Source organism: Melozone crissalis, unplaced genomic scaffold, assembly GCF_028551555.1.
Source record: "Melozone crissalis strain CALT ecotype California unplaced genomic scaffold, PUWL_Pcris_2 ptg000014l_1, whole genome shotgun sequence".
Lineage (NCBI taxonomy): Eukaryota > Metazoa > Chordata > Aves > Passeriformes > Passerellidae > Melozone > Melozone crissalis.
Window position 1 is genome coordinate 6,239,671 of NW_026535792.1, and position 24,587 is coordinate 6,264,257.

The 24,587-nt window shown below is 45.2% G+C and overlaps 1 protein-coding gene across 1 annotated transcript in view; it reads right to left on the bottom strand.

The window, feature by feature from the left end:
* SLCO3A1 (solute carrier organic anion transporter family member 3A1) overlaps positions 1-24,587 on the bottom strand; it is a 136,081-nt gene that overhangs the window by 95,467 nt on the left and 16,027 nt on the right. The window contains exon 2 of the mRNA XM_054272618.1: positions 17,079-17,544. Coding sequence (XP_054128593.1) covers positions 17,079-17,544 — 466 coding nt within the window. The remainder of the gene's footprint in view (positions 1-17,078; positions 17,545-24,587) is intronic.

Here is a 24,587-nt window from a genome sequence, read left to right on the forward strand (position 1 = left end):
GACGAGAGCGCTCTACTAGCGCTGAATACAAATCAGAGGCAGCACACAAGCACGAAGTGCCTGTGAAGTGATCAGCTCCCGTTCTGCACTCCCTGCAAAGGGCTTCTTGCTTCAGGAAGGGCACGTGGAAGAAGCAGGACAGAGAAGGGCAGCCCAGGACACGCTGCAGAGCTCCCAGCAGGAACGCTGCCAGTTCCCATGGCTGGAATGGGGACCTGGGCACCCCAGGGCAGAGCTGCCCAACCAAGGGTCCTCTGAGCCCCACTGAAAAAAACAGCCTTTGTAGCTCGTGGCCAAATACTAAATGTCACTTTCATACTAATTTTCAAGCTTGGACACAAGTGTTTGTTTTTCAGGGAACGCTCCAGAAAGCTTCCGCCTTCTGCACAGATGGGTACAGCCAAGATCTAGAAAACAATCCAGCAGAACTGATGAGACTTGATTTTCCTCCTTATGAGGAAAATATTATATACATTATATATATATATATAATTATATATATATAATATAATATATAATATACAATGTACAATATATAATATATAATATATTATATATTATATTATATATAATTATATATATAATTTTATTATATAATAAAATATATTATTCTGTCTGGGATTTTTCTGAATATAAAAGGTTGCAGTTAAAGCCTGGGACAACGAAAGCAGAAGTTAACTTTCATTAAAAAAAAAAAACAAAAAAAAAACAACAAACAAAAAAACTAACCCAGAATGTTGCAATTACTTCTGCCACACAAAAAGCCTAATGGAATTCAGAAATTATTATTCAAGTTAAATATTTGACTAGTTAGATTAGTTTTTTGCAGGGCTTGTTTTATTGGGTTTTCTTCCTTTCTGAAATAAACTCCCTCCAATTTGCTGCTACAAAACCTTGAAATTGTGGAAATAAAAGGCAGCCACCGTATCCTGTTAAGGTTTAGATAATGTCCACCTGCATAAGAAGCATAGATAAACAGGAGGGAACAACTCAGGATTTTGGGCCCATAGGATGGATGTCATATGTTTGAGAAACACTTTTTGCCTTCCTGCCATGATTCCAGATACCACAGAAGGCAGAAGATAAAGGCACAGCTCCTGCCCCATGTGCTCAGGCTAGATGTGCAAGGACACAATCACTATTACCTCCCCTGAACATTTAGCTCTGTGTCACCCTTGAAATTGGTCAGGATCAGGAGGCACTGATGAACCTTTGGTTTATTAATTATTTTTTCTGCTCCCTAGAGAAATTACACTAAAAGTAAAAAAGAGCATTTTAATTTCCCTTGAAGAAACTTAGAAAATCATCATTCCAATATAACTTTGGCATCCTGATTTAAGTAGTCTACAACTTCCTCTGAAGGGATAGTAAACTTCTTGTCTGTCAATGGAGATTTACTCGGTTAATAGTTGCATGCAAGTGGAATTAGACCTTCCTCACCATTTCCAGAGCATGCTGGGTATATGCACAGCATTGCACAAATTAAGAGCTGCACCAGACAAATAACAGGTCGCCCATCCAAAAGGGCTTACATTAATTATGTTAATCCAGCAGAGACAGAGGAGTGTGATTAAACAGTCTCTACTGCCTGGGATTTGGCTGTTATCCAGCAGTAATCCTGCACAATCTGGGTTTGAAGTGTGTGTAAGGAGTGTACTCCAACCATGTATGCTCAGAATCAACGCCAGGGACTTGGGTAGGCGATGGCAGCCCTGGATGCAGGAGCAGTTCCTGGAGAGCAGCATCTCCAGAGATGAGCCCCAAGCCCCCAAGCTCAGCTCCAGAGCAGCCACTCTCTCCCCTCACTACTGTGAACCTCTGGGCACTGGGGACCTGAGTTAGGCAGTGACTGTAATTAACCCCCAAAAGCCTCGTTAACGAAGAGCAGAAAGAGACACAGAAACAAACCTGGTGCCAAACCCTAACATGCAGCTGTTTACTGTGCACCTGATGGGAGAGGAAGACTCAGCTCCATGGACCCTCCATGCAGTCACTCGAGGTTAGATTTGAACTCTAACAGAGAGAAATGTGTACAGGAGGTGCCTCATCCTCCTGCTGCACAGAGCAGCCTGTTAAACAACAACTGAAGTGTCACCTCCAGATCTCCCCTTCCTTTCAGCTGTTATGAACACAACTGGCTGGAAAAGGGATGCTGATTCCCGTGCAGCAACACAGCCTGGGGCAACATGCAGCTACAACACACAGCCTCACATCACATGTTTGTGACCAGCAGGAAAGGACAGGTCCCTTCAGGCAACTGAAGCCACTTTGTGCTGAGCACAGAGGCTGTGACTAAGGTGCCCATAACCTGGGATGGAGGCAGAGAGCCTCAGTGGTCAATACTGGATCTCCTGCTTCTCTTCCAGAGCCTTCCACTGCTTCTCTCTGACCTCCTGCTTCTCTTCCAGGGCCATCCTGCCATAGGTTAGACAAGGAGCAGAAGGTGCAGACCCTGCAGAACTGAGCCTGTGCCTGCTCTGTGCCAGCTCCCCATGGCAGCAGTGCCCCAGTGATGCCACCACTGTCCCCTGAAGCACTGACGGTGGCACCGGGTGTGACACAGCCCTTGTCACAGACATGTTTTATGGAAAATCCTTTCCTTGGGATTTTTTTCTCCTGAGAAGCTGAGAGGCTTCAGGAACAAAATGTAAACAATGATTATCTGCTGCTGTGGAATGCAACAGGTGCATCTGTGATTGGTCTTATGTGGTTGTTTTTAATTAATGGCCAATCACAGTCCAGCTGTCTGGACTGTCTCGGTCAGTCACAAGCCTTTGTTATCATTTCTTTTCTATTCTTAGCCAGCCTTCTGATGAAATCCTTTATTCTATTAGTATAGTTTTAATAGAATATATATCATACAATAATAAATCAGCCTTCTGAAACATGGAGTCAGATCCTCGTCTCTTCCCTCATCCTGGAACCCCTGCGAACACCACCACAAGCCCTGACCCTGCTCCTGCAGCAAAAGGTTATCTCAGCTTCTGGCAGCACACCCCAGACACTGCTGGGAGGACCCTGCTGATATACCATCCACCTGCTGTAACCAGAGCACAGCTTATTTATTCACTCTGTCTCTGGCAGGCTGGCTCCCATCCAGAGGCATCTCCAGGAAAAAGAAGCAAAAGCCACCACAAGTCACTGCTCACAGGCAGCTCTGCTCACTGAGAAACCTCCTCCAGCCCTTTCACTCCTGGACATCACCTCTGGCAAGCAGGCAGCAGCTCTGTGCTACCTAGCACAGCTCCAGAGGGAAGCTGGCAGCAAAAACAATGAATCATCTGCTGAACCTTAACTTGTGATGGTGTGAGCATGGACTCTGCTGTGCTGGATCCAGCCCAGGAGGCTGTGAGCAGCAGAACCACAGGCACAACTTGTGGGATGTGGAGTGGGAAAGGTCTGCTTCCAAACATCAAAAACCATTTCTACACTCACAACTGACAGGGAAGAAAATCCTTGAATCTAAAGAGATCCACTTAAATTCCATTCCTCTCGCCTGCATCCCTCTGAGACAGAAAGTCTGCAGGACACTGTGGAAAAATCACAACAAAGGCTGAGGGCCCAACCCTCCTTTTCCCCACTTCACACAACAGAAAATGACAAGCGAAAATGCAGATCTGGAGAAATGCTCTGTTTCCAAGTCTCCTGGACAGAAAACTGAGGTAGCAACTTCAACATACACACTCACAGAAGATGATAAACACATCTACAAGCTATTTCTAAAGTCTCAGTCTCATTTGCCAACTGAGATGCTACAGACAGCAAGTAATTTCTCTGTCTCAGCAGGGGAGACAGGACAGAAATCTGTAGACAAAGTGAAGAAATGCTGCTCAGGCAGGAATCAAAGAGCCAATCCTTGGGAAGTGCAGATCACTGTTACACAAGTCTGGTTCGCAATGTTTCTTTTATAATATAGCAGAAAAATCCACTCATACAAACAGGGAATAATGTCGAAATGTACCTGTTCTACTACTAACTTTGTGTGGATAAACTCATAAAACCCCCAAACTTAGGGGTTTGCTGTACCTATCACTCTCACAGCCTCAACTCAAAGTGCTCTTTGATGATCTGCTGACAACTCACTTGTTCAAGGTTTGTATTTAGTTTGAAAAGCTCAACATCCCCAGCATGAAAAACAACAATGTTTTCCTCGGGTCAGCAAAACAGGGCAAAGGCAGCTTTTATTTTTCACCCTAACCCTAGCTGGGAGATGTGGCTCACATTCAAAGGCACGAGCACACTCTGCCACACGGCTGGGAATGAGTTTTGCTCTGTAGCATCATCCAATTCTCAGCTGGAGGTTTTCCAGTTAATAAAACGGCCATATGGGGCATTAAAAAAAACAAAAAGCATTTCCTTCCTTTGCAACCTTCTCAAGGCTCAAAAGTCCCTGCAAAAAAAGAAAAAAAAAAGAAAAAAGAAAAAAAAAAGAAAAAGAAAAAAAGGACAAAAAAAGAAAAAAAGGAAAAAAAGGGAAAAAGGGAAAAAAGGAAAAAAAAAAGGAAAAAAGGGGGGGAAAAAGGGGGGGAAAAAGGGGGGGAAAAAGGGGGGGAAAAAGGGGGGGAAAGGGGGGAAAAAGGGGGGAAAAAAGGGGGGAAAAAAGGGGGGAAAAAAGGGGGGAAAAAGGGGGGGAAAGGGGGGAAAAAGGGGGGGAAAAGGGGGGGAAAAGGGGGGGAAAAGGGGGGGAAAAGGGGGAGAAAGGGGGGGAAAGGGGGGGAAAGGGGAGAAAAAGGGGAAAAGGAAAAAAGGAAAAAAGGAAAAAAGGAAAAAAGGAAAAAAGGAAAAAAGGAAAAAAGGAAAAAGAAAGAAAAAAAGAAAAAAGGATAAAGAGGGAAAAAATGAAAAAAGGTAAAAAGGAAAAAGAGAAAAGAAGGAAAAAAGGAAAAAAGAAAAAAGGAAAAAAGAAAAAAGGAAAAAGAGAAAAAAGGAAAAAAGAAAAAAGGAGAAAAAAGGAAAAAGGAAAAAGGAAAAAAGGAGAAAGAGAAAAAAGGAAAAAAGAAAAAAGAAGGAAAAAAGGAAAAAGAAAGAAGAAAAAAGAGAAAAAAGAAAAATTAAAAAATAAAAAAATAAAAATAAAAAATAAAAAATAAAAAAAAGGAAAAAAGGGGAAAAAAAGAAAAAAAGAGAAAAAAAGAGAAAAAAAAAATAAAAAGAAAAGAAAAGTAAAGCAGCAGCCAGTGGTACTCCTGATATTCAGGAGCATCTCTTTTCCTTCTTACAACCCTTTTACGCAGCAAAAGCACTATCAGCACCTTTGATGGCTGTGCTGCGGGCAGAAGACAAATAACGCTGGGCTGGAGGCAGCAATTAGCATCTTCAGTAAACACTGGATCTCTCTGGGAACAAGGCTTCTGGCACTCTGGCTTCCTGACACCACCCACCCTCCCCATCAAACCACACTGTTTATTCACAAAACCAGCCTGCCTCGTGAGAGAAGATGTGAGCACCCTGTGGTCCAGGAGAGACACACACCAACACCCTCCTGCAGCAGCTGTGACCCAGAGAGGACACGTTCAGCACAGATTCCACTTGGACACCTGGTTCCCAGGTGGGTGTTGATTATTTGAAGAGCCTGAATTTTAATAAAAAATGGATGTCTTTGGATGTGTGGATCCAGATCTCTGTAGATTAATGGAGATGGCCCATACCATGTTCTGCTGTACTTGGCTGAGCCCCTGTCTTAAAACTCTGGTTGCTTCAATACATGATCCCCCCCATCCCCAGTTTTAATATGTTTAATATGCTGCTGCACACATCAGCACTCCACCTCCCTTTCACCACCATCCTTATTCTTGCCTGTCTTAACTCTGGTTGCTTCAATACCTGACCCCCCCATCCCTTAATATGTTTAATATGCTGCTGCTCACATCAGCACTCCACCTCCCTTTCACCACCATCCTTATTCTTGCCTCTGCTCAAGCAGATTTCCCAAATCCTTACCCCATCCTAAGCCACTCCAAGAGCTCCCCAGTGCACTGTAGATTCAATTTCCAATTGCCTTCCTGGGCTGCAGTAAGCAGTAAGGACTTTCTCAGCATATCCTTAGCCAGCCCAACACCTCCTTACTTGACTCTCATTCCTCTGGCTCAGCTCTAGAATTTACTGCCCCTCCAGGACTAATAAAACCCAAACTTGCTGATTTTAAGGCACAGAGTGTCTCTTCTGTTTACCCAGACTTGGAATACCACAGGACAGCAAGGCTAATTTATTCAGAAAGCTTCACTCAGCTGCTCTCATCTCCGTGCTACCACAGTTTTAGGGGGTGCAGAATGTGAGATGAACTCAGGGGAGCTACACATGGGAGCATTTTGCACAGCAATCTGGAGAGCAGCACAGCTGCATTTTCACTTGTCTTGTTTATTTGAAATTTTCACTTCAACAGGTCTTTTATGCATCGGCAAAACCCATTAAAGACTGTATTTTTCACCTAATGGGATTGCCTATCGTGATTTTTGCCAGCTGTGCCAGCCTGTGCCTGATCTCCCAGCCCCAGTGCACTTTCTCACCAGCCCAAGGAATTCCATGTGCACTCCTGTCCTATCTGTGGTAGGATGTTGCAAGACCAGGGCGATGGCACAACTGCCAGTTCAGCAGATTTTTGATAGGCAGGTGCAATTTTAAAATATCTCTACTCCAAGAGAAGTTTTGTGCCCACTTCGCCACCTTCACAGCCTTAAAGCCAAAATCCTAAACATCCACTGAAGAAAGCAACAGTCTTGGGAAGAAAAAATGCACAAGCTAACTCAGAGATGAGAAAAGTCACAGGGAACTGTGGAATTTGCTCTCATTTTTGTTGTGCAGGCTGCAAGTGAGCTTCAGAGGGGACTGGACAAGTTTGGGATGTTCATCCCTGTGCTGCTGGCACTTGGGAATGAGTTACAGTAGAGTGAGGTGTCTGACTGTCCTCAAAATGCTCCTTGCAGCTCACCAAATCAATCACAGGATGGTTTGGGCTGGAAGGGACCTTAAATTCCAAACACCTTCCACTAGACCAGGGTGCTCACAGCCCCATCCAGCCTGGCCCTGAAGACTTCCAGGGACTGGGCATCCACCAGTTCTCAGTGACTCACCACCCTCACAATCAAGATTTCTCCTAATATCTAATCTAAACCTACTCTCAGTTTGAAGCCTTGTCCTGTCACTACACGCTCCTGTAAATAGTCTCTCTCCACTCTGCAAAGACAGGGCTGGTCTCAGTTTAATCACCCAGCTCTTGGAGGCAAGTTAAACATGGTTTGCAGAGGTGGAGCAGGCTAGTGCTAGCAGACAAAAAGGCAGGATCTGTAACCCCTCTGACACTGAAAAGAAAGGAATGTCTGCACCCATGGAAGATGCATTGCCTTGCAGGAATGCAGCGAAATGCTTTAGTTCTCAGAGCAATTGCAGAGCACTGGAGTCAGAATTCCTGGGGTCTATTCTCACCCTCTTACTAACTTGTTTTATAACCCTCGAGACGTTGCTGAGTAGGAGTATTTGCTTAACCTAAGCTTAATTTAAGTTTTGCTCCTACTTATAAATCAAGTACCTCCAGGACTCTAAGCTCCCAATGAGGGGGGGTATACAATTACAGAAGAGAGTGTTTCCATTTCCTAGGGAAGTCTCACCAACACATGAAGTAAAGCAAAGTTTGATGTGATAAGATGTTATTTTACCAGATCAGGTGACAACTGAGAAACAAAATGTAAATATTCCTGACCTTGATTAGTCACACTGATCAGAACAAGCTCCACCAAGCATGAACATGTGTGTATTAAATAGGTGTTATCTCTCCCTACAAAGCTCTTACCCTCTGGCACTTGTGGGAAACTCTTCACAGAGCTCTCACCCAGAACCACTGCAAATAATTTTGTTTTCTGCAATGCTGCTTCCTGTGGTTTACAACGCAGTGTGCTTGTCTCCCAGCAGCACATTTACAGGGGATGTGATAACAGAAATGCAGTTAAACATCTGTGGCTTGCATTCCAGGAGTGTGAGTTTTTATATAAAATGAGGAGGGGGAACACTGAAAACACACACACACACAAAACCACAAGTGCCCAGAATTAACAGAAAGCCCACAGAGAAATGACAGCTCAGGCCAGTAAAGGATTAATCAGTGCTCAAGACATCTCAAAAACACAACCAGGGGACTTTCTAGCTCACTTCTTGCATGCTACCACCCCTTCAGTCTCTAGCCCCAGCACACAGTTTATAACTGTCTGCTGAGAAAAAGCTCTCTCTAACAGGTCTTATTCTTTTGATGATCAGCCTGATTGGATTAGGACATCCATATGTTGTAGCTGATGGCTAACAAGATAGAGGTGATTTTTCATCACATGGGTAATTGGTCTCTGCAGCAATTACTAACACAGCAAAGTTGTCCCAGTTGTCTTTTTCTCCCCCCTAATATTATTTCTTTCAAACTCTAATAAGCAGTATCACATCAATATGTACAAACAGTCACAGAGGGACTGGTTTGTCTAACAGTGAGGGCAGGAATGCACAGAATACCACAGGGAAAAAGTGAGGTAAGCAGAGGGACTCTGTTGCACAGAGCATCTTGCTCTTCTACCAGTTTGAACGCTTGAATGTTCACTATTGCTTTGATCTGCTGCCTTCAGCCAGATCCTGCTCCCTGTCACAGACACAGCTTTGTTTGGCTGCACTCAAGAGCTCTGAGGTATTAAGTCAAAGAGCAAAGTCGCATGTTGTTAACTTCTATCCAAGAAACTAAATCTCACATTTTTAACTGGTAAATAAAGGACCAAATTTGGATAGTGTCCTCCATACAAAATCCCTATTACTGAAATCAAAAGGGGGCTTAGCAGGAGCAGGCCTCCCTCTTAGGAAAAGCCAAATACCTCATTAGCAGCACAGTTAATGGAATGGCCATACCCTGGCAAAAAGAAATCTGAGAAAACACTGAGTCCTTTCAGAAGAGCAAAGTTCGAAGCAGCAATTTTGGGAGCAGACATCAACTTTGAACCAAACAACCAAATTTGAGAAAGCAAAGCCAGAATTTCTCCAAACCCAAGGAGAAAGTGCTTAATAACCTCAGATGTATGGAAACTTATCATTCATGCAAAACAAATAAATCCATAAAGTTATAAACCTTCAACATTCACCAAACCGAGGAAGAGCTTCCACTCCAGTGGCTGCTAAAATGACCACATAGGATGTAGAGGAATTTTATTTTTGTTTTACGAGGTGCCCATCACTTTTGGCCACATTTTTTCCTCCAGGCTGGTGCCTGAGGGGTAATCAGATATTTGCAGTTAATGATGCTGTACTGATGTCCCCACAACAGTTCTGCCACAAGTCCCATACTGCTGGGCCATGTCACATCCTAACAGGGTCTGTGGTAATAGGACAAGGGATAAAGATTTTACACTACTACAGGGTCAATTCCAACCAGATATAGAGAAGAAATGTGTTATGAGGAGGGCCAAACAGTGGGACATGTGACACTGACAGAGAAGTGGTGGAGTGCCCTGCACAATCCCCAGTGCCAGGATAAAACCACACTTTAACAGCTTTGGTAGCTGAGTGCTGCCAGGCCTGTGGGTCAGCAGAGCTGCACGTTTGTGCCATGGCACTGCCTGGGACTTTGCAAAAGCAAACACCTTTAGGAGGTTACTCAAACAGCACTTTTTTAGCACACAAAGGGTGTAAGTGCCAGAACCGAGATCAGTCCTGCAGCAACTTCTCCAAGTGCAAGAAAACCTGGTTGAACACCTCAGCCAGGCAGAGGAGAGGCAGATGTGAAAAAGTTTGCAGGAACTTCTCTGCATTCTCCTACACACTCACACAAGCACCTTGTCCTGCAGATAAGTGAGTAACACCCAGCCAGTGCCCTGAATTGTCCTGGCAAAGAGGAAAATTCTGTGCCTTGTCTCACCATAAGAAACAGAGCCCCAGCTGTCCTCAGTGCCAGCCTATAAACTGCAACCAAAACATCTGGGCACATCTGGGGCAACACGGATGACCCAATTTATGTGCAGTAAGTTGGGGAGTCTTGGTCAGGTTCCCAGAGGAAGGGCCAAGACTGGCACACACCACTCCTGCCTGTGCCATCCACAAGGCACAATACAGCCTTCAGCTTCTGACAGGGGCAACTCAGCACCTTCCAATCTATTTAATTAATTTTATGAACCTCAGGACTCCGCATACATGCCATTTAAATGACAAGGGCACTGCACTAGGCAGGCTGCCCCAGGAATGATGTACCTCACCAGGTTCTCACAGCTGATGACTATTTAAAGTACACCACAGAAAAAACCCAGCAAACTCAACAAATGGAGTGGTTTTTACAAGACATCAGAGTCAGCAAATCCCAATTAAGGCAAAAATCAGCTGCAGAGTACCCAGAGAGCACAGAGTAACATGGAAACAGCTCCCACCCTCAATATGCTTTCACACAAAGTCATTTGGTTGGGCTCAAGCTTTATTTACTCAGCTCATAACAACAGGGGGAAAAAAAGCTATTAGCAGAAGGTTAAGGTAACTGAAACAATTGCTGTAGAATAATGGGGCCCACAATAGTTACAACTTAGAGCATATATTTATTTAATTGAATAAATACATCCATTCAGCTACTGCTTTTTGCAACAGCCTTCCTGCCTGTAGTGGGAAAGGTTATTCCCATTAATTAATTATTGTTAGTGCTCTAATACACCCTACACACTTGTTTGTGTTTCCATTTAATTTTCCAGGGTATTACCACCAGCACTGTAAAAGGGGACATGTGTAAGGGAGCCAGCCCTGCTGACACACAGCAAATGAGAACACCCCTCTCTCCCCAAAGGGCTGTAATTATAAAGGGCTGCAGGCTGTGGATGGATCAGTGGGTTAATACCAGGATATCCGCTGTGTAATTTCACCTGATCACAGGCAGTCCATGGGGGAGACAACCAGAGAACCTTTCACACAGACACCTTCCAGTGATGAACAGGCATCACATCCCTGGTGCTGGCAGCAGCTCTCAGAGCTCAGAGCTAATCCTGAGCCTTGCCCAGCCCAGGGGAGGCTGTGACAGGAAGGAAAGGCTCTCCAAATCACCCGTAGGAGGATGCATTCACTGAACAAAAGCGTTGCAGAATCCCGTCTTCGGGCTAAAAATATTACACACCTATCAAGCTGCCTGTAGCAGCAAGGAGAAAAGCAATTCTGGCTGCTGTGCCCACGTGGGGGTGGACAAAATCACCAGGCAGCTGATGGGCATGGAGTGGGCACACAGCAAATACAACAGATAGGAGTCAGCCACAATCCACTACAAAAGGGCTCATGAAACAGGCTTTAAAAGGAAAAATGCACACGGCTGGCAGGGCCTTGGGTGGTGAGCTCAGAGAAGCATGTTCCAGCAGGAAGGGCTCATGTGGATAAAGCACCCATGTTGCTTGCAAGACCGCAAATGAGCACAACAGGAAGGAGAGGGGGAAATGCTGTGAGGAGTGAAAGGATGAGCAGCCAGGATGGGCAGAGCTATACAGACCTCTCAGGTGGGTCCTAAAGGCCTTCCAATCAATACACATCAACAGATGGCTCAAAAGGCTGATGATATGACCTGTATGCTATAAATGCAATTATTCCACTTCCTGTGGTTTAGACATGTAGGTTCATACAGGGCAAGAAATTTGAGCACTTTGGAAAGAATAAGACTGATCAAAATATGTTCATCCTCCTTGTAAGAGACTTTTCATCAGGTAGAGACAAAACCAGCAAACCTCAAACACACAAAATGTTGACTCAAATTCTGATTTCAGCAGCTTGTGCTGATAACTTGCCATTAACTCACCAGCCTAGATACTAACTCAGATTTAATTCTTGTCAGTTGAGAAAACGCTTCTCCTTCTCCAAAGCACAATGGCTGCTATCATTTTGACTGACGTAAGCTACCATAAACGATTTTTCAAATGGACAAATTTATCCCTGGAGACAGCAAGATCCCAATTAGGGCATGTTTGTCTTCCACTTTAGCAAATCTTGAGCTGGTGCTTAAAGCAAGACAGAAGGCACCAGAAGCCAGAGTGAGCTTTCTCTCTGTCATCACAAAACAAAAAGTGCTTCCACAAATTCCATGCAAAATATCCCCACACTAACACAAAGGTCAAAGCCAGCAGCTGCAATGCAGGGTCCCATCTTTCTTACAGGGTTAGTTAGGACAGATGTGGTAGGAACACACCATTCTGTTGAGTTCTCCTCTCACACCAAGGGTAAGAGCTGGAACAACCATATGATAAAACCAAAATACACACAGAAAAGGCCAAATAGGTAAGACAGAAGAAAGCAGCTAAGCAGAGCTGAGTTACCCATTTTTGCATTCCTCTGCCCTGTCATGAAGCAGGCCAAGGACAGCTCTGTGCCCCAGAGGATGCTGTGCTCAGACACACCCTTGCACAGCAATAACTCAGGAGCACTCATCACTCCACAGCACACATCTCTTGACTCAAGACTTGTCCCTTCTGGGGCTTCCTTTAAGCCATTCTTCACATTACTGCAATTCAGTGAGGCCCCCAAGCCATGGGGCCTGAACATGTGGGGTGTGTGCCCACAATGCCAAACACAGAGACAGCTTCAACAAATACAAAGAGACACTCTGAAATGCATGAAAGATCAGCACAGCATTCTTCTGAATGAGTCTCACAATCTGGCAGGGCTCCTTCCAACATCAATATCAATTTCCTCCATCAACTGGAGACAGAATAATAGCAACTTCCTCTGTTTAATACAGCCCTTAATTGTCCCAGATCAAATACTGGCTCCCAGAGGCTATTCATTCTGCTCTGTAGGTAACTGTGTCCCAGACAAGATGCAAGAACTTTTATCAGCAAATGTTAAGTGCAGCAGGAAGGCCAGAAGGTGTGTCTCAGGCTGCTAAAAACATTAACCAACCACATCAGTGCACTGGCTCTAATGGAACTCACAAAGCACTGCTGGGAGCAGCACGGGCACTCCAGTGACCAAAAAAACTCTTGTAAGCTTATCTGAGAGGCAGCAAATCCATACAACCACTGTCAGATCAGGTTTTTTTCCCCTCTTTGTATCAGCTCTGATCTCCCTCCCAATGACAAAGTCCTCACTGATTTCAAGAGAACTCAGCAAGACTGAGCAGAGAAAGAACTAAAAAAGGAAATGCCAAGTGAGTCATTAGTGGGTGGAGAAAAGAAGCGTAGAGTAAGTAGTCTTTACTCCTTTAAAATAAACAGTGCCACAAACTGAAGGAATCCTTTGACACTAGTGAGGATGGAGCAGTAACAAGCCCTGCATAGTCTGTAGGAATGAAGAATTCTTCCACTCAGAGGGGTTACTTATGCCAGATGTCAATAAGCACACAGGTAAAATTAATCTGTTAGTTTGGAAACGGCTAGATGGGAGTTCTAATATTAAATACAAGCTCAGACTCAGAAGCAAGCAAACCAGCACCAAACCAGAACATTTTCCCCAATTTCAAACTGCTAAGAAAATTCCTTTATTTTTTTCCATCTTCTGGCTGCTACTGCCAGCATTGTGACCTCTGAGTCAGATGCTGAAAACAGGAGGAGAGTTTCTTCCTGACCAGTGAAAGGTGTCCCTACCCATGGCATGGGTAGAAGCTCGATGATCTCTGAGGTCCCTTCCAACCCAAACTGTTCTATGATTAACCAGAGCAGGCATGCTGCCATGATCTTTCTAACCCTGCTACAGCTCAGATGTGTTTCCTTTGGAACATACTTCAGTGTGTACTTTTCACACACTCATCTCTTTGGTTCACTTTGCCCTGGGTTACCAAAACAGCCCCTTTTTCTTAGGCCTGGTTACTACAGCAACAGAATGTTTTTGAGTTTGGTAGCAACACATTGCAGGCAGCAAAAAGAAAAAAAAAAATTAAAATCTGCCATTAGTGCAAGAAACATGAAGCTGCAAGTCAGCAGCCCATGAAGAGAAATATTCCTGTAGTATCTCACCCCTGCCTCTCTAATTAAGAAACTCCAAGAATCCCCACCTCTTTGGCAGAGCACAAGCCTCAGCAGCCCCTGACTTCAAAGGATGCTCAGCAGAGGTGCACTGCCCACAACCTCCTGTGTGCCTGTCACTGCAGAGAAACCACAGGAGAAATCTGATGGGCTTCAGTGTTCTGAAAAATATTACACTCCACAGATGCTATTAGTTCCACTAATGATTAAAGCCAAAGCACCACTTTAAACTCCATATGGTATCACATCTGCATTCCTCTGCATACACATGAGCATTAACACACAAAAAAAAAAGGTCTGGGGGGGGTTCTTGGGGTTTGGACTTTTTTTTTTTTAAATAACCAGAGAAGCTGAACTGTATTGTTATTTCACTGCAAAGTGACTGTGTTAGATATTATACTATTACTCCACTTAACTTTCATACAACTTAGAAGGAGAAAAAAAAACCCCTCTTGGTGCGCACAGTTATTTCTATCTAATTCACTGCCTTGGGACATGAGGATTTTTATTTATGGCTAGTGCTTAGCTGTCAGGTTGAGAGACTGCTTCTAACCCTCAGCCACAGTCCAGCCCCATGCAGCACACACAGACTCAACATAAGCAATACACTCAGGACAGCCCAAACTGGTCAATCTGATCATTTCTCAGCAGCAGCCAGTCATTCTACAGAGTTCAGCCAGACTATTATCACTGTTATTAATTAGTTCCTGTCCTGAGAGAACCATCTATGCCAGATTTGCCCCTAATTTGAACTAAGGGAACTTACCCAAAAACATTTCCTCTGGTCACACACGGCCCCCACTGAGTGAGTGTGCTATTATGAGAAAGCAAACTGATATAAATATAGCACAGTGACAGTATCCACTCTGCAGTTATTTCCTCTGTGAAACAGAGCAGAATGAAGTGGGTAGGCTGCTCAGCCAGCTTTCTTCTAAGGCCACTAAAAACTGCATTGATGACATCAACAAAAATAATCAGTTAAAGGCAAATCTGAGCAAATAATTCTCAAACAACATTTAAACCGAGCAATCTGATTCTCTCACAAGTTTCCACCAATGTAAGATGACACTTCCACTTGTTACTTCTCCATTTGTATTCATTCATGGAATAGATTTTTTTTCCTGGTAGCTTTTATTTTCACTAGCAAAATTGATTGCAAGTTGATAGATGAATTAATCATCCAGTATCTGAAACCCTACCTGTGATTTATAGGCTAGGACAGGGCAGAAATTAAACTTCATTGCTGGTTGAGTGTGCATACACAGGCACTCCTCTGTAATCCACAATTCAGATGCAGAAATTCAGGTTATGATTTCCACAGCTAAAGCCAGAAAGCAAACAACCCCAAAATGCTTGGGCTTTTGTGGTGAGCTTTTTTTGGTGTGGCTTTTTCTGTGTGTTTGTTTTTAAACTCCACATGTAGTAACAAATACGGTTAGACAACATCCTTATCTCTGCAGAAAAAATAAAAAAGCAGCACATAGTAAGCAGAAATAATTTTCTGGAAGCATTTTCCCAGCTACAGTTGAACTGCCAACTTTAAACACGTTATTTTAGCATACAAGATGAATGTAGCTCAGGAAGAAGAAGAATCACTCTTCCTAATCCTCCTCTCATGCACCCTCCTCCAGCCTGTTCTCAAGATATGAAGCATTGCTTAAAAAATGCCCACGGAACAGACTGAAAGAAGTTGCTGCTCCTCCATACAGTTATTTATAATAGATAATCTTAGAATCACTCTTAATTCCAGCTCATCATTTATGGTGTTGGCACAGTTGCTCCAGTGAATTCAGTCTCATTATTCACCTTTGGGTTGTACATTATCTTGTATTTTATACATCATCCTTCTTTGTCCAGTGGATCCCTCACAAACACTTACAGAACCAAATGAGGATGAGTAATGACCCAAGGACAAAGCTAAATGCTGAAATACCATGATTTTATGGCCAGCTACAGAAAAGCAGGGACATGTTTTGAATACACAGACGAAGCTCTGAGTGAAGCAGCAATACATCCATGAGTGCCACGCTATGCAGTGACCTTCCACCAGGCTTCTGCACTACCCAGGACATTAAAAAGCACTCTGAAAGTCAGCAGGACTGCTCAGCTGTGCTCTCAATGGCCACACTCAGCTTGGAAACTTGATAAAAATGTCTTTGGGAAAAAAACCCAAACAGGAAAAGGATCACCCATTCAGCTGAAAGTCACACCAAGGTGGGGATGATGGGACTAGTGCACACTTTTGGTTACCAGCATTATACCAACAATGGCAGCACACACTCCACTGATTTATTCCATTGGAGCAGCTCACCTAGTGACAAATCCCACAGAAAGAGGAATGTGCCAAGCTGGTACATTTTTTTCAAAGAAAACTTTGCCAACAACATCCTCTTTAAACCTGCTGGGAGGGGCAACTACTGCTCAAGCAGCACCCACAAGCACTTTACCCCAATAACTGAGATGCTTCACTGGGGAATCAAAGACAAATTTCACAGCGTAACCATACGAAAGAATTTTGCAACATGATCACCAGCACCATGAGTTCTACTTGAGGCTCACTGTATCTCAAAATAGACCTCACCAGTTTCCACATCCCATTCCGTTACAGGGATCACATTATCAAGGGTCCTGCCACAGCGTCCTGGGCCGCAGCACCCACTCTGTAACTGGCACTTCCTTGCTAAAATGTGACAGTGGTAGTGACAACACGTGTGTCCTCTCAGTCTCCTCACACTGCAGCGATCACTCAGAACAGGATGAGAACTAGGGTATCGTGTGGGGGGGGAAAGAAAAACCAAAATAAAAAAGTCAACCATCATCACACATACCACTTGAAAATTCTTCAGCTAAAATGGAGCCACGAGCCATCAATACAAGAACTTAAAGCAATCTGGGCAAACACAAGAGAAGGAATGAGCATCTGCCCAGTCATCACAGCTGTCAACCTTTACCACTGCTGCAATATTAGCAAGCACTACTGTGCTTCCCTGCTGCTTGACGGAGACACCCATGCCAAGTTACTTTCACAGCCCAGCAGCACATGGAGAAGAGGCCTTGAGGCACTTCCACTGGCATCAAACAGGCAACAAAGCCAGATGCCAGCCCACAAGGAAAGCCTTCCAGGAGGAGAAATTCAGAGAGCCTTACCTATGTACAGGGAGGAATCTTTCCGCCTCACGTGGTCATCGATGTAGGAAACTCCCAGGGGCTGGACAGGGGTAGCACCAATGCCCAGGAGGACCTGTGCCCCGATGAGCAGCAAGTACATCATGTTGGTGGCAGTCCTATTCCTGCAGATAAGGTCTGGGTCTGGTCCCTCATCGCTGCTGGACCCATTGACAGCACACACATCCCTCCCTTCGGCTCCCCAGCGGATCTCCCCCGACTCGTACTCGTACTGGTGGGTGAGAAACTCAGGCAAGGCAGAAAGGAGGGCACCCAAGGCCATGACTATCCCTCCACATCCTATCAAGCGTGGCCGGTGTCCTCGGGCCCCGAAGTAGCTGACGAAGAGGATGAGGGCCAGGTTGCCAATCTCGAAGCTGCTGGCGATGACACCCACGTCGGCGCTCTGCAGGTTGAACCGCCGCTCCAAGGTGGTTAAAACACTCACCTACAACAGAGAAATCCAGAGAGAATTACGTTCCATGCCTTCCATTCTTCCCCCTATATGCACTGCTGAAATGCAATTTCCTTGACTTTTCCTTGGAGCTGAAACCATACCCATCAAGGACATCCAAGTCACAGTAGCTGAGCTCCAAGCATGACCTGACTGTTCAAACACAGCCACGCCAGAAGGTCCTAATACCAAGTGACATTTCACAGCCTACCACCTGTCTGAGCACATGTCACTTCCGAATTCCTGCGCCCATCAGTGTGTATTTTGGATGCCTGCAGACACCCATGATTCCATGATTCTGTCTCTGGGCTCCCTTTCTGTTTTGAAGGCACAACCTTCACGGTGCACTGTCCCACGGAACCAAGGCACAAACCACGCTGAGCTTCACACCCTGCCAGCCACCCAACCTTTCCCTTGGAATGAAATGCAGTTAGGGGGAAGCAGAAAACCCTGCAGGTTCTTTGCCTGCACACCAGCACAAGGCTACCAGAGACAATGATGTACAAACAGGCAGTTTAGCTGGCATTGAATGCTTTTACTCAAGTATATAAATAAAATGCTGATCAAAGGGTTTAAACTGTTTGTGGATTAGTTAATGACTGGGATTGTCACAGAGTATTTTTGAGAAGACAGGCCAATTAAGGTTTACATAGAAGATTTAAATCCACCATGAAGAAGGGATGATTTAACAAATTGTGGGTATTTAACGCTAGGAAGAGAGAAGCACATGAATAGTCGTCAAATATTTAACATTGCTGCAAAAAGGAATGACCTGTTCTTTGAATTCAAAATGGATGGGACAAGAAGTGACAAGTTTAATCTGCAGCAGAGATGATTCAGGTTAGATACAAGGTGGGGAGAAACCAGATTTTACTGGTAGGGATTGTGAGGCACTGAAATATGTTGCCTGGAAAGGCTGCAGAGGTCTTAAGAGAACACAGGTCAGGAAAGACACAGGTATGACTGATCTTGCCATGGGGCAGGAAAATGAACAAGATCATCTCTGGAGAGCTCTTCCAGTCTTGATTACATGGTGCAATGAAACACAATGTGGATTTCCTGCAACAGTCAAGTACTGATCAGAGTATGAATGATGAACTATTAAGTACCCCACTTGCTGTCAGCTCTGCTCAATGGAGAAAACAGAGTATTCTCATGTCTACAGCAGTGTCCCTCTTCTACAGTAAAAAAGCAACAAAAGAAATCTTGAACGTGTCACAGAAATGCCAAAAACTTTTACCTTGAATAAAAAACTATCTAGATTTTTGGACTGCAAAAGATGAAGGTATTTAAGGTTGTCCTAAAAGACGCAGGTTTCTCTATTCCAAAAAAAAAATGCAATAAAGACCTCAGAGCAGAAGGTAGCCCCTGGATAGACTAAAAATAGCCTCCCACTGGAGGCACAGAAAATCTTTGCTGATAAACCTCACGAAGCAGGAGCCTGCCTGACCGACTTTAAAGGATTCTGACAGCAGTTCTTCTCCGGGGGCAGTTTGCCTCTGCCAGGGTACACCAGGGCACAGTTGGACAAAGACAGCCCCACTGGCAACAACATGGAAAATGGAAACAACCCACTTCTGCTGCTTTGCATAAGCGAAAGCTCCCAAACCTCACTGTGATGTCCAAGTCAGATCTCCAAAACTGGGCTGTGTTAATGTTTTCTGAAAATCCAGCCCTCTCCTCATACAGGCAGCTCTCATTTTATACTGCCACCAGTGTAATCCTCCCCGACTAAAGAGCTGAGGAAGGCAAGGAGAAAGAAACCTAAAAATCAAATCCTATGAATCAAGGCAGTGCAAGAGCAGTAATTCCTCCCATGCCAGAGCCAGGTGTGTGTCAGTGGAGAGGAGATCACCACTGTGCCTGCAGCACCAGGTGCAGGTCCCTGTTGGGATGGAACAGCCCCGTGACTCACGAGGGACCAGGGTGTCCTCTGAGAGAGGGCACAGCACAGCCTGTCCTGCTCCAGTGGCCTTGGCAGGGCTGGAGCTCACATTCTAAGGGACACTGCTGCTCCCAGCCCTCTCTCTGTAGGAGCAGGTGAGCGCAGACGCTGCTATAAAACATCATGCTGGTGTTCCCAGAGCAAGGCATGACAAGGAGGGGGGGACAGACAACATCCCACAGCCACAGGCAGATCCACCAGGCACCCATGGCAGAGAGAACCATGGAATGGTTTGGACTGCAAAGCACCTTAAAGCCCATCTAGAGCCCCAAACCTTCCACCATGGATAAGGATTTATCATCCATGGTTTTATTGCAAGGTGTGGTCCAACAGGGCTGGTGCTGGGGTCTCATAAACACCAATTCTGACAGACTGGGGAATCTCTCCAAGTTCAATATAACTCTGAGCATGCAAAATTATGTCTGTGGTGCTCATTTCTGAGCTGTACCTGGATGGGAAACTCATGATTGCTCATTACAGCTGTGTAAACTGAGGTAGAGAGCCAACTATTAATGAGACAAGTGCAGTCAACAAAATTAATTTCTGATGGAATAATTTAGGCTGGAAGATTGAAAGCCAACAGAAATGATTTCCCAAGGCCAACTGGTATTAACTAGTTTTGGAAGCCTCCCATATTTCGACCTGGCTGCCTCATTTTAGGCTTTTATCATACATATATACAAGTGGCTAGAAAGCAGGATGGTGTTTAGACACATGTGGGTGCCAGATCTCAAAAGGGTCAGATTTTGGACAGCTGGATTTCAGATACAGAAAGCTGCACCATTTCCAGGTGCAATTCACAGTGACAGAGACAGTAAAAAGGTGACAAACCTGGGAACTAAAACCAGAGTCCCAATTCTCATTCCACTCTTATTTCTGTGGGACTTCAGCCATGCTTTTCCTTTTTACAAACACTAACCTACTCACAGGAGGGAAAATGAGCCTCACCATCCCCGAATACTTTCCTCTCACCATCCCCTAATACTTTCCTGCTTTACTTTGGGGAAAAGACTGAAACAAAGGCAGGAGGAGGACAACAACACAGGGCAAATTCCAACTCTCTTGATAAAAGCTGGCAGTTCTCCTTATTCCTCTGGCCAGACCACACTGCATTTCCCAGTCTGCTCCTTCTGGCTGTAGCACTGCTACCCAGTGCTAAGTGGGTTATGATGAAAGGGGCTATGGTGAAAGAACAAATCCATCATAGCAGCCTTGAGCATCCAGAAGAAAATAGCATCCAAGTACAAAATGCTGAGACCAGCATCAGCAGAATAGCCTCCAAAACTGACAGTCACAGTGAGAGGGAAAAAAAATTCCCAAAATAAAAATAGGGCTGGGAAATAAACTGTCAACATGCAGATTCTTAGCCAGAGAACAACAAGAACACAACTGCATTTTATCCAGGGTGGCTGCAGCCTGGACAGCACAGCCCAAACTCTTACTGTGACATTGGCTGTGACCTTACAAAGACCAACTACAAAATCAACAATAGCACAGCACAGATGTTACCTGCATTTGTGCAAAATAAACCCCTGCCCATGGCTAAAATCATCTCCCCGCCCTCCATGCTCCACTTTTATGGGACTTTCTGTACACAAGGTTTAACCTGACTAAACTTGTCATTTCTGTGTGGGATGTTCCTAGTGCCCTTGTAACTGTGGGATAAACACACTGCATTGCCAGTATTTCTTTTCACAATCCTGTTCCCCAGCAGATCAGCCATCACCACTTAGACACTAACTCTGTTTATCCAGAGTTACATAAAATCTTGTAAAAAACACCACAGGTCCCTGTAAAATACTGATGTCATGTGGAAAGGCTGTGAGGATTATAAAAAGTCCCTGTGTGCTGCTGCCAGGTCAACCACTCCAGAGCACAGCCCACGAGGATGCTGTTGGAGAGCAGGGATGTGGGCCATGGGATGGGGCAGCCTCACAGCAGCTTCAGAGGGACAAACTCCTGCTCAAACACAGCAGGGAAACACCAGGAGCCCACAGCTGTGAGGCTGCTGCTTCCTGACTCCTGTCAGCTCACACAGCTGCTCAGCCAGGGATGGGAAGAATCCAATAAGAGGGGATTTGGTTAAAAAAAGCTTTTTCCAGGAAGCAAAGACAGCACCCAGCAAAAGTCATGCAGACAAGGTGGAGCAGATGATGCAGCCTGAGCCCAAGAAGTCACTGGTGTGAAACCACCCACAGGAACAGGTCCAGAGCAGGCACAAGGACAGAGGCAGGGCCAGTGCTCCATCCACCCAGGAAAATGGGAACAGCACTGGAACTGCAGTGTGCCTGCCTGCCACCCTTATCTCACATCTGTGCACATCTGTGCTCACATCTGTCCCTCAGCAGGTCGCTGGGGCTCTGACCTGCCTCTCCTTTAACTGCAGCACTGGACTCAGCCTTCTGTTGTGCCAGCTTTGCTGCCCCTTGCATGGCTCCCATTTCACCTACCCCAGACATCTCCCACTCTGTTTTTGACAGCAGCTCCACTGAGATGCAGCTCTGGGACAGATCAGCTGTGTGGCTGCTGTTGCTGCACAGGTTCCTGCTCCTCCAGACTGGCTCTACACCAGAACAGTCAATGGACCACTGAAAACTACCCCAGTTAGGCACCTGCACACCTTGCTCATGCAGAAAGCAGGCTGGGCATCCAGAAAAGACCATGTAACCCAGCCTGGTGGCTTTCTGTGATCACACTGCAACATACAGGAGCTAGAAGTGATTAAAACTTGTAGCATGCTTGCACTGTCTCCCCTTACTGAGCCACAGCAGGCTGCACACACACGTTTGGATCAGATGACTGACATCAAACGGGCCTGGGCTGAAGGGGCCTCCTAACAGCACTCTAAAACACTCTTCAATGATTGAAAAAGGAAAATGTCTCACTGTCTCACGTAACGGTGATAAATGACCCACATCAAAGAAAAAAAAAAAAGAAATAATCAATCACCACCTTAAAATTATCCAGCCAAAGCAATCTGTATTGCAACTTTTGTAACTAAATCCAGGGAAGCTTATGCCATGCCATTCTGGACTTATTTCAGTAATACATGCTCACATTCATCATCCCTGTCTGTCCTGAATCTACAGAGCTCGGCCTTTCTGAACCAAAGTAAATTTGTTTTCTCTATAGGCTGTTTATTTTATATTAGTGCTCAGCAAAAATACAATCCATAGACCTGCTTCACCCTATTGGCCCACTTTATCACTAAGAAATGAACTGAAGGCTGGGAGCACCATTATGGAGGCAGAGCCACAGTACATTGAAAATGAATATCATATTGTTCGTCTCTCCAATGATCAAGTCATTCACCCACAGAGTCTCCAGTTAAGTTCATTGTATTAATAATACTGGGTTATATATAGAAAACACATTGACTTTATGCCTGAAGGGCTTTTTCAAAAGGCTCCTTTTTAATGTAAAATACATTTTCTCAGTTATGTGGTAAGAGATTGGACTTGAAGAGACATGTCTGCAGTGCTACGGGGTGTAAAATAATTGCCTGGCAACTACGTTCCCAAAGGAAAACAAATGCAGTCTCCATTACAGAGCTGGGAAACACAGGGTTCCTTGCAGAGCCAAAGGGACCATGCCAGAAGCGCCACTCCTTCCAGGTGCCTCCACCCACCTCTTCAGGTGTCACCTCATCCTCTCTTCCAGCAGGATGGGGCAGACGTGATCCCATCACTGGGAGACTCTGAACAGCTCTCTGACTGTAGGGATGGTCCCCAGGGCTTGGTCACCCTCCTTCCACTGCCACCAGGCTCAGGCTTCAAAGGGAATGATGCTGATCCTCTGCTCTGACATCTTCCTGTCCCACAATTCCAGCACTACATAGATCATTTGTGGTTGAGCCAAACTTTTAAAAAGGCAGCCACGTCCTTGGCATTTTGCACACTCCTTCTCCATCGGATGGTGGGAAGAGAGCAACAACCTTAATACCCTTTGCCCAAACCCAGACAACAGCCCTTCTTGCTGCTGCTCATCCCACCAAAGTAGTGAGGGCATCAGGACCACCTGTCTCAGGCTGCCGATCACTTGTTTGAACACCTTTCCCGGTCCAGCAGTGTCAAAACTTAAAATACATTTCCACTGCAGATGCCAACACCTGTGCTGGCTCTGGGCACATGTACATAAAGGAAAGTAAAAAAAGGTGCTAATATGGACACACCCAAGCTGGCTCTGCTCAGGGTCTGGAAATCATCTCTGCATAGACATCTGCATTCACATGACAGGGATAATAGATGCCACAGCTGAACCCCTGCTGGAAGTAGGGTGTTATTAGCTTGGCTCCTGCTGCATGTGCCTGTGCTGTTTCTAGGCCAGCACTCAACAAATCTGCAAGTTACTGTACTGGTGCCATGAGGAGTTTGCAGATTGGATCTGTGCCTCACTGGTGTGAAAAATTCATTTTATATTCTAGTGACCAGCTCTGAGGTTACTGACACAGTCCAAATTCATCACACGTCCAAGGTCAGGATTTTCAGGGCCTGAGAAGAGAGAGGGTACTGCACCATGCAGCAAGAGAAACAGCACATCACACTCCTAGCTGAGGCAAGGCACACATTTTTGGCAACCTTCTTCTCTCTGGCATCAAGCAGAAAACTTTCCTGTCATCTCCTGTAGCCCACTGTGCATCTCCTCAGCACATTTCATCAGCCACAGCATCCTGTGCCCCTGGCCAACACACAGGGCACGAAGCAAGTGTACCTGGGCACCTTTGGCAGGGTTTCACAGCTGTGCCACAAACACAGAGATGCTCCAGACTGCTGCACACTGAAAACAGAGCAGAGAGTACTCAGCACCCATGGAAGATATCCTGTTTTGGTCAGAAGCTGACATATCAAAAACCCACAATTTGTTCCAAAATAGAAAAAAGCCGCGCGCCTTTCAAAGGTAAACGTGCACTTTCCACTACTCTAGTGCAACTGGGATCCAAACATGCTGTACAAAACCCTCACCCCTAACCCAGGCACCCACTGCAGCACGCAGCAAGGCAGGCAGGGCTGTCAGTACCTCCCTCGTTGGCTTCCTGCAGATCCTGCACGGGACACAATGGGCTGACCCCTTTCCCAGCTCCCCGAGCAAGGGA